The following is a 9,675-nucleotide window of genomic DNA, read 5'->3' as shown; positions in this document are numbered from 1 at the left end:
ACATAGTACATTCATAATATGTAGTATATACATGGATGAGAATCATGGCATATAAAAAATAACACAAATATAATGGTGTTATTACTGCACATTAATTCAGATTAAGGTATTAAATCAAGTGTCCCACCATGTGTAAAAGGCAGGATAATGGGTACACATTAAAACAGATTATTATACAAATTTCTATATATAATATTTAATATTTAATTTTGTGCCCCTTAGTTATCTTAACTTGGAGAGAGTAAAAGAAAAGGGGTTAACTGTTGTGGCTGCAGTGCCAGTGTTCGACCACCAGAGCGCCACGCGAACAAGCGTCTGAAGGAGTAAACAGATTGACTGTTAGAGGACCAACTGTCCGCTAAACTGGCGGATAAACGCCGCGAAAGGATATTATTTCATTAGGAGTAACATTCAAGGTACGTAATATATATATATGTACACGTATATTATGTCACTTTAAGGCTGAATGTAGTTATTCCACTGTCGTTTTACCACGAGTTATCAGCGTGCTAGCAGGCCGCGGAGCCCCGGGTTTTCTTGGAGGAGTAGCCCGGGACCGAAGCTCCGCGAGGCGGCTACGTTCTCACGAAGTCACGGTTTACACCATATACAAAAATAACGTTGTTGAGCTCCTGAAGCTGAATTTGTATTTTTTTCCTCACACAAGTGTTACCTTACTCTCGTCTTCTTTTTCTTCTTTCGCCTGAAAGCTAATATTCTAGAGTTGTTTGTTTTTTTGCAGAGAAATATTTATATTAAATTAATCTAACTTTTTATTATTATAACAGTTAACCACCAACTTTTAATATATTTACGAACTCTTTACGTTGAATCGGCAGACAAACTATGAAAGAAAGTGACATTTATTATTTAAACTTTTTTTTTTTAAAGTGAAACTTTTTAATTTCAATTACATTTCTGCAGATTATCGTTAATTGTCGTTAATTAATGGTCCGTGTTGCCTCCTGGATGGAGGACCAGATTAGATGCGTCTCGTGTGGACGGTGGAAGGACACAGAGGAACATGTCTGGACATATTCTCTCTGCACGCGCTCGTGTTGACGAACAGCTGATTGACTCACGCGGAACAACTGAGTAGTGCACAGCCGAGAGCTATGCACGGACATGTATGTGTGTATAGCTTATATATAAATGTAAATATATTTATATATATATATGTATGTGTGTATAGCTTATATATAAATGTAAATATATTTATATATATATGTATATTTATATATACACACATATATATATATGTATATATATATATATATTAATAAAACCGTATAAGTTTACAGACGTATGCACAGACATGTATGTGTGTATAGCTTATATATATGTGTATATATGTATGTGTATATAGCTTATATATAAATGTAAATATATTTATATATATGTGTATGTGTATATATATGTGTATATATTTATATGTGTATATATATGTATATATATATACATGTGTGTATATATAAATATTTATATCTATATAAATAAAACCGTATGTTTACAGACGTATGCACAGACATGTATGTGTGTATATATGTACATATAAATATATTCACATGTATGTATACATACATTTATATAAATAAATATATATATATATAATATATATCAAATGTGTGTGCACATATATGTTCACAGACATGTCTGTATGTATATATATATATATGTGTGTTTTTTTTGTGGGACCAAATTGAATTTTGAATAGTCGAAAAACAACTTGGGGAAATTATTTTGTGATTTCCCTTGAAATGGAGGACAGTTGTACTCACCCCCCCCCCCCACCCCCCACCGCGTCATCATTGTGGTCATCTAGTTAGTGACTGGCATGACTCATGCTGGACTAGTACCAGCATGTCCACACACAGAGAAAGGTGTGTGTGTGTGTGTGTGTGTGTGATTCAATCAGCTGGTGCTATCAGTTCAAACATGCAGACTGTGTGCTGACTCAGCACTGAGTGGCCCAGTTAGGCCCTGATAGGCCCAGGCTAGACCCGGCTCAGGCTGGTCTAGCCCCGACATGTCCCAGCAGGTCTATAAGAGGCTGCAGCTGTGATCCTCCTCTCACTGCACTTTATCTGCCTGTTCCTTTGCACAGGATGCCCTGCTGATACCTTCTGTCTCCACAGGTGAGACTTCTTCATTCATACCTGTGTGCCTGATTCATAATGCCACGTACTGGCGAGACTAATTCATGATTATCTTGTGAAACTTCGGGGTTTAAGTTGTAGTTTCATCTGTTATGTGGAGAGTTATTTCCAGGGGTTATAATAGAAGAGCGCTGAACTTTTTAATATCAATCAAACTTTTATTTCAGACTCAAGGTCCAGATGATAGAAACCATTCAAATACAATAAAATACAAACTAAATCAAAAGTAAAATACAGAGAACTAGAAATGCTTCATAGACAGCTGTACCTATGCAGTTCTAAACTAATGAATGCTTTTAAAATGTAATTTTGTCTGTGATTTGGCGTATTGTGACATGTCTGTGGATTAATTGATCTGCCATTTAATTCTGAAATCATCATTTATGTGCCTGTCACAGTTTTCACCAAACTTCTAAAATTGGTCGTCAAACCAACGTTTGAAAATACAAATTTATTATCTTTTATTGCGAGGAAAAAACCGTCAAATATTCTCATTGTAACGTCATCGCAGTGTAACGGTGCGTCAGCTGTTCACGTCACTCGGAGGTCTCAAGGGTTTAAAGTGAAACTGGAACTTTGGAGTGAAACCAAAGCTGAAAGCTGCATTCTCCCTCCTGACCACCAGGGGGCGACTCCTCTCCATGTATTCCCTCAGTAAATGATATATATGATATGATATTCCTTTATTCGTCCCACAGTGGGGACATTTCAAAATTTGTAAACATTGTAAACAATACAACGATCAAATTAAAATAATAATAATTATTAATAATAATAAAATTGTAAACATGAGTTTATGTCTCAGTTTCTACCTTCAAGTCTTCTTCTATACAGCATGATGTCATCATTTAGTACTTTATGGTCATTTAGAGTCAAACAGACCAGAAAGCAGGGGATACTTAACATGTATATTTTATTTAAATATTATATATTGATTAAATGTAATTTTCTCATATGTAGCTATTTACCTAAACATATTTAAAACTATTGGTTTGTCTGCCTTTGGTCTTGAACACAAAAATAGTATAAATAAAGTTAATTATTAAAATTTTTCATCAATTATGAGCAGTTTGTGAGGACCAAATGACAATTAAAAGAAGAATAAAAATAGACTTGATTTCATTGGGTGGCCAGAAATACGACTAATTGCTGACGTTGCTTCACCTCCTGTGATCTCTGTGATTAAATTAGTTTAAATTAGATTAGTCAGACTGTTTATAGCAGGATATAACTACAGTAGCTTTGAGCAAAACCTCAAATAATTCAGTTAATCTGCCCGTGCCGACTCTAGATTGTTGATTTAATTGTGTTCTAAGTGGTTTTAATCACCTGTCTGTGCAGAAACGATCTTCACGATGTCGGCGGACGCGGAGCTCAACAGAGACGCCAACGACGACAACAAACTGGTGAGGGAGACGCTCGTTGACCGCGTCGCTGCCGGTAGCTAACTGGTTAGTTAGGAGGTTTGACCTTTGACCTCTGTGTGTCTCCAGGTCAAACCGAAGGTCGAGTTCAAGACTTTGCTGCAACTTGCCGGAGCCACGAAAGAAGTGTTCACCATGAAGGAGGTACGGCGAGTTCACACTTTGTAAAAATAAAACGCTTCGCTCCGCTGGTTTGGGGGCGGGGCTTCGGAGTTTACGTGCCTCCCATGATGCATCTGTGACGGTTGTTTCTCGCAGGTGATGTTCTACCTGGGTCAGTACATCATCAAGAAGCAGCTGTACGACCAGAAGCAGCAGCACATCGTCCACTGCTCCCAGGATGCACTGGGGCGCGTGCTGGGCGTCGACAGCTTCTCCGTGAAAGAGCCACGGTGAGGAGCGAGACGCTCGGGAAACAGGAAGTTACCGTGTGAACGGAAAGCAACTTATTTTAAACTAAAATAACCCCAAACGTCTTTCACAAGACGAGTCTGGATGCATCTGAGGGGACGAATGGAGAAAAGTAACAGCTACAATAATGAAATGTATAAAATATAACAACCAGTTTCTTCTTCTTCTATTACTTTTCTTCTTCTATTACTCCTTCTTCTATTACTCTATCTTCTTCTATTACTCCTTCTTCTACTTCGTCTCCTCCTGCTTCTTCTTCTTTACTTAAACTAAAGTGCAGTAATCGTATATAATATTATGTATTTATTAATTAATTATACACACAACATAGTATAACGTCTTTTTCTAGTGTAGTACGGCAACATAGCGTGAAATATAAAATATAAGTGTATATATATATATATAAATATAATGAAAGTAGTAACTAAAGTGTCTTTGATGTTTTTCAGAGTTCTGTTCTCGATGATCACAAAGAACCTGGAGGCCGTGAAGAGCCAAGGTGGGCCGGGTTCTGTTCTTTGATCCATTCAGTCCACGTCTCTCAGAAAAGTGACAATAACAAGTTTATTTATGATTTTATGTCGAATACTTAATGAAAACAAATATTATTTTGTGATAATCTGCCAGAAATTGTTATTATTTTTTTCTACAATAGTGATTTTTTTGCAGCGTAAATATTATAAAATTAATACGCTCTTTGATTTTATACCAAACTAAACCGTATTATCTCTCTCTCTCTCTCTCTCTCTCAGAGTCGCCTCTGAGCTCCATCGAGCCGCCGCAGGGCGACGCTCAGCCGGACAGCGTCTCAGAGGTAACGACGCTGCAGCTCTCTTATCATTATATAATGTATAATAAATAATTATATTTAATATTTATATATATTTATATAATGTATAATATATAGGGCTGTCAGCGGTAACGCGTTAATCTATGCGATTAATTTGGCCGCGTTAACGCACTAAAATATTTTAACGCAATTAACGCAACTTTGTTTACTTCCGGTGTTCGTTGAAGTTTTTACACTCAAACCGAGTGTCAAGCCGCGGCAGTACGGTTTAACACTGTTTCCGTTTTTAAAACAATTATTTTTCCGTGAAAATAAGAAGCAGAAATCAGCTTTAACTCGTGTATGAATCAGTCGGGTTTCCTCCTGCTCCTCCTTCCTCCCGTCTCCCCCTCTGATACACAGAGGAACGGAGGGTCGACGTGTCGGGCGACGCGGCGCGGAAAGAACTCGTCACACGAAACCTTCACCGTGATTGGTCAATCCGTTTGTCTGTCAATATTTTGGGGAAAAAACAACCAATGAACACTCAGTAAATCACAAAGGACCTCCCACCTCACGGGTAAGGCTCATTAGCAGCCTGTCAGTCAGAGAGCAGAGAACACAGCACCAGGACAACTGAGCCTCATTGAATAGAGCTGAGATTGTTCTGGAATGTTTGATGTATAACACGTGGGGGTGTGTCATATGCAAACGCCTTTAAAAGGTGAATTTTGTCGTTGTTGTAAATTGTATAAAATGCCCCCAGCCTCCAGAGGGTTAATGTGACATATGTGAATGTGAGTCAGTCACCAAGTTCACTGGTTCTGCTGTTGTTCAGTGTTAAAGATGACAGGACCAATGGGGTCTCAATATACTTCTTTTTTTTTACTAATCCAGGGGTCTCACGCATTGAGCGTGAGACTCACGCATTTCGGTCTTAACTCACGCACTCCCGCCACACATCGTATTTCTCACGCTGAAAAAAACTCTCGGCTATTTAATGCTTGAATGCAGGGGTGCTCAATACGCCGATCGATAGGTCGATCGCGGTCGCTGCAGAGCTCCGACACCGGTCTGCGCGCATCGGGACGGAGCAAAAAAATAGTCACTAGCACCCCCAATGTCACGCTTGCCTGTCTTCAAAACTTGAGAGCCCTGCTAATCTGATGTTTCACTGAAGAAACAATTTATCATCCACGATATTAAATACCTCGCTGGCACTTTATAGGTAGGAGCCTCTTTGAAAACACAGCTCTGTGTGAAGTTTGGTCTTTAAAAAGAATGAACTTTTAACTTTTAACTTTTAATCGCGATTAATTAATCGCAATTTCAAAATGTGCGATTAATTAGTTTTTTTTTTAATCGATTGACAGCCCTAATAATATATAATTAGATTTGATATTTATATATTTGTATAATATATATTTATATAATATATTTAATATTTATATAATGTATAATATATATTTATATAATGTATAATATTCATTTATATAGTATATAATTATATTTATATAATGTATAATATATAATTATATTACATCATTATATAATGTAAAATCACAATAACGGCTTACGAGCGTGTCACAGATTTCTTAATCTGTCACGAGATGCATCAACGTTTATTGAGTTGTTAACAATATTTTAAAAGATGACCACCGACCGGGAGACTGAACATAAGGAGGTGGAGCCAGGAAGTCGCTCTTCGTCTCCAGACAGGAGGGGGGGGAGGAGGAGGAGGAGGAGGAGAAGGAGGAGCCGCAGGAGCAACAGTGGCAGCGACCCAGGTGAGTCGCTCCTTCCGCTCACCTCCGTTTGGAGCTCATGAAACAAAACCTGTGATGTTAACCTCCCCCCCCCCCCCGGATCTGCTCAGGGCCCTCAGATGGCGTGGAGGGTGAAAAAGAGGAAGGGGAGGAGTCGGGGGAGGAGTCGGAAGGGGAAGGGAGGAAGAGGAGGAGGTCCGACAGCTACTCCCTGACCTTCGACGAGAGCCTGTCGTGGTGCGTGATCGGCGGACTAGGGAGCGCCCGAGACCGGACCAGCAGCCAATCATCAGACTCCCACAGCACAGTGAGTACACACACACACACACACTCACACTCTCACTTTGTTAATATTGTGTAACAACATCGACTGTATATGTGTGTATGTGTGTTTAGTCCGGGAGGTCGGAGGTCACGGTCCCAGCCTCGGACTCGGAGAGCGACAACTTCAGCGTTGAATTTGAGGTCGAGTCGGTCGACTCCGACGACTACAACGAAGACGACGCCTCGCTGTCTGCAGACGACCAGGTAACACAGCCAGAACCCCAACGGGACCAGACTGGACCGGTACAGGGACCAGACTGGACCGGTACGGGGACCAGAACACTTTGTTTTGATCAAACCGGCATTTGTAATAATGAAAATGACATGTCTGAATGATGAACTGTTGGTTTCAAGGGAAACGGATGATCAGATTGAGGTGCGCTGCTGCCACCTAGTGGTCGACACCGGTACTCAACAAAACACCAAATGTGGATTCATCCGCCGCTAAAAATAGTCCCCAACAAATGAGCCATTTCCTCCGGTCTGTTGACAGTGAGCAGCCGATTTAGGAACTTAACTTTGTATTTTTATATATTTGTTGGATGCTGTCATTGGACCTGAGAAGGTTTTTGTCTTTTTTTCATGGGATTTAGAAGAAAATCTGACTCTTATATTTCTGAGATGATTTAGTTTAAATATTTCGCATCACACCTTTTAATCAAATAAGTCTCACTCCGGTAAATGTTTTGTTTCCAGATATACGAGGTCACCATATTTGAGGCGGAGGAGAACGACTCCTTCGACGAAGACACGGAGATCACGGAAGCTGTGAGTCTTTCACACACACACACACACACACACTTCATCAGTACCGTCGGTCTAACCGCTTGTGTGTGTGTTGTTTGTCTCTCAGGACTACTGGCGCTGTGCCAAGTGTGAGGAGCTGAACCCGCCTCTCCCCAGAAACTGCCTCCGCTGCTGGGCGCTGCGTCAGGATTGGCTGTCCGAGGTGTCCAAGTCCGCCCCCTCCAGCCCTAAAGCCCTGCCCCCAAAGCCAACCGACCAATCGGCAGCCAGAGAAACTCCAGGTAGGAGAGGAAACTGAGTTTTAGTTGAGACTGAATCATTTTTTTAATAAATACAAAACATTCATTATGATTTTTCTAATTGTATTATGAAGTCTATTTTTACCTCACTTATTGTTGAGTAATTTATGTGACATAAATTGTGTATATATATTTTTATAAACTGATATTATAATGTATATCTTTTAATATATTTTGTAAAATATATATATTTCTAAAAAAAATATAATGTAAATCTAGAAAATATATATCATATTAAATATATATATTATATCTATCTTAAATATATCAGAGTACAAAAGAAAATATAGATTATTAAATATATCAAAATATATTTGTTATATTTATATAATATATTTTATATCATATAGTACAAAAGAAAATATAAACAAAACAAACTGGAGAAACACAAAATATAAATTCTTAAGAGGGATAGAGGTTATATAAAAATAAAATGTTCAGTAAATACAAATGAAACACTGACTGCTGTGTTATTAAATGTGACATCATCCGTTATTGATTGATCGATGTTTCTCCTGAAGGCTCGGACGTCGAGGAGAACGACGGCGTCGACGTCCCGGACGGGAAGCGAGTGAAGACGGCCTCCTCCTCCTCCCAGGACCTCCTGTCCTGCTCCCTGCCTTCCTCCTCCTCCTCCTCGTCGCAGCAGCAGAAGCTCTGGACTCCCGACTCCCAGCCCTCCTCCTCCTCCGGAGACTCCCAGGAGCCCCGCCCCGCCACCCCTCCCCCCGCCGTCCCCGAGCTGGACCGCAGCGTGTCGGCGGAGTGGCGCCTGCCGGACTCGTGCCTGGACCCGTGTCTCATCTGCCAGTCGCGGCCCAAGAACGGCTGCATCGTGCACGGCAACACGGGCCACCTGATGGTGTGCTACGTGTGCGCCCGCAAGCTGAAGAAGAGGAACAAGCTGTGTCCCGTCTGCCGGCTGCCCATCCAATCGGTGGTCTTCACCTACCTCAGCTGAGGGCCAATCGGTGGTCTTCACCTAGCTGAGGGCCAATCGGTGGTCTTCACCTACCTCAGCTGAGGGCCAATCGGTGGTCTTCACCTAGCTGAGGGCCAATCGGTGGTCTTCACCTACCTCAGCTGAGGGCCAATCGGTGGTCTTCACCTAGCTGAGGGCCAATCGGTGGTCTTCACCTACCTCAGCTGAGGGCCAATCGGTGGTCTTCACCTCGCTGAGGGCCAATCGGTGGTCTTCACCTACCTCAGCTGAGGGCCAATCGGTGGTCTTCACCTACCTCAGCTGAGGGCCAATCGGTGGTCTTCACCTCCTAGATATACAAGTTTAGCTTCTCTGCTGCCATCCTCTGGCTCATGTTTGCACTTCCTGTCTCTTCTTCTTCTCTTATTAAAGGAAGCCGAATCGTTCCTTCAAGTCTTAACGTTGCTTTTTATGGGTCTATAATTATATATATTAACATTTCCTGGGGAGAATATTCTAATTTGATTTAAATTATATGGAAAATAGAATTTCCTCTGTTTAAAACAAAAATAAAATGTCGCTCATTGGATATTTAAGAACAAAGAATTAATTTATTTCTAAGCATTCTAATTAAACACACATCTATTTTCCATATAATTACATATCTTTCCAGGAGACTGTAAAATATTATAAATAATTCAGAAATGATGGACCCATGAAGTAAAGTTACCTTAAGCTTACAGGGTTGTAATGTTCTAATTATTTCATTGAGTTTATTGGAAGGACAAATTTAATTTGGTTTTAATTATTAGTTTAAAAAACCTTTAAATGGTCATTGTTTTTATTTGCAAAATGTT

General features: G+C 40.2%; 1 protein-coding gene across 1 annotated transcript; it reads left to right on the top strand.

The window, feature by feature from the left end:
* The first annotated feature begins 335 nt into the window (after positions 1-335).
* On the top strand, positions 336-9,264 carry mdm2 (MDM2 proto-oncogene). Its single transcript, XM_056425323.1, has 13 exons — positions 336-416; positions 2,105-2,135; positions 3,498-3,562; positions 3,650-3,724; positions 3,839-3,972; positions 4,441-4,490; positions 4,744-4,805; positions 6,412-6,547; positions 6,637-6,833; positions 6,923-7,054; positions 7,547-7,618; positions 7,704-7,878; positions 8,418-9,264. The coding sequence occupies exons 3-13, from the start codon at positions 3,512-3,514 to the stop codon at positions 8,855-8,857; spliced, it is 1,524 nt and encodes a 507-aa protein (XP_056281298.1). The 5' UTR covers positions 336-416; positions 2,105-2,135; positions 3,498-3,511; the 3' UTR covers positions 8,858-9,264.
* Positions 9,265-9,675: the final 411 nt, after the last annotated feature.

Source organism: Pseudoliparis swirei, chromosome 10 (assembly GCF_029220125.1).
Source record: "Pseudoliparis swirei isolate HS2019 ecotype Mariana Trench chromosome 10, NWPU_hadal_v1, whole genome shotgun sequence".
Taxonomy (NCBI): Eukaryota; Metazoa; Chordata; class Actinopteri; order Perciformes; family Liparidae; genus Pseudoliparis; species Pseudoliparis swirei.
This window is presented reverse-complemented; position numbering and strand designations above follow the sequence as displayed.

Excerpts from the sequence above, each read along its gene's own strand:
- mdm2 (XM_056425323.1), top strand. The coding sequence starts at position 3,512 with ATGTCGGCGGACGCGGAGCTCAACAGAGACGCCAACGACGACAACAAA. Across the intron at positions 3,973-4,440 it reads TTCTCCGTGAAAGAGCCACG|AGTTCTGTTCTCGATGATCA; the intron begins GTGAGGAGCGAG and ends GATGTTTTTCAG. Across the intron at positions 4,491-4,743 it reads GGAGGCCGTGAAGAGCCAAG|AGTCGCCTCTGAGCTCCATC; the intron begins GTGGGCCGGGTT and ends TCTCTCTCTCAG.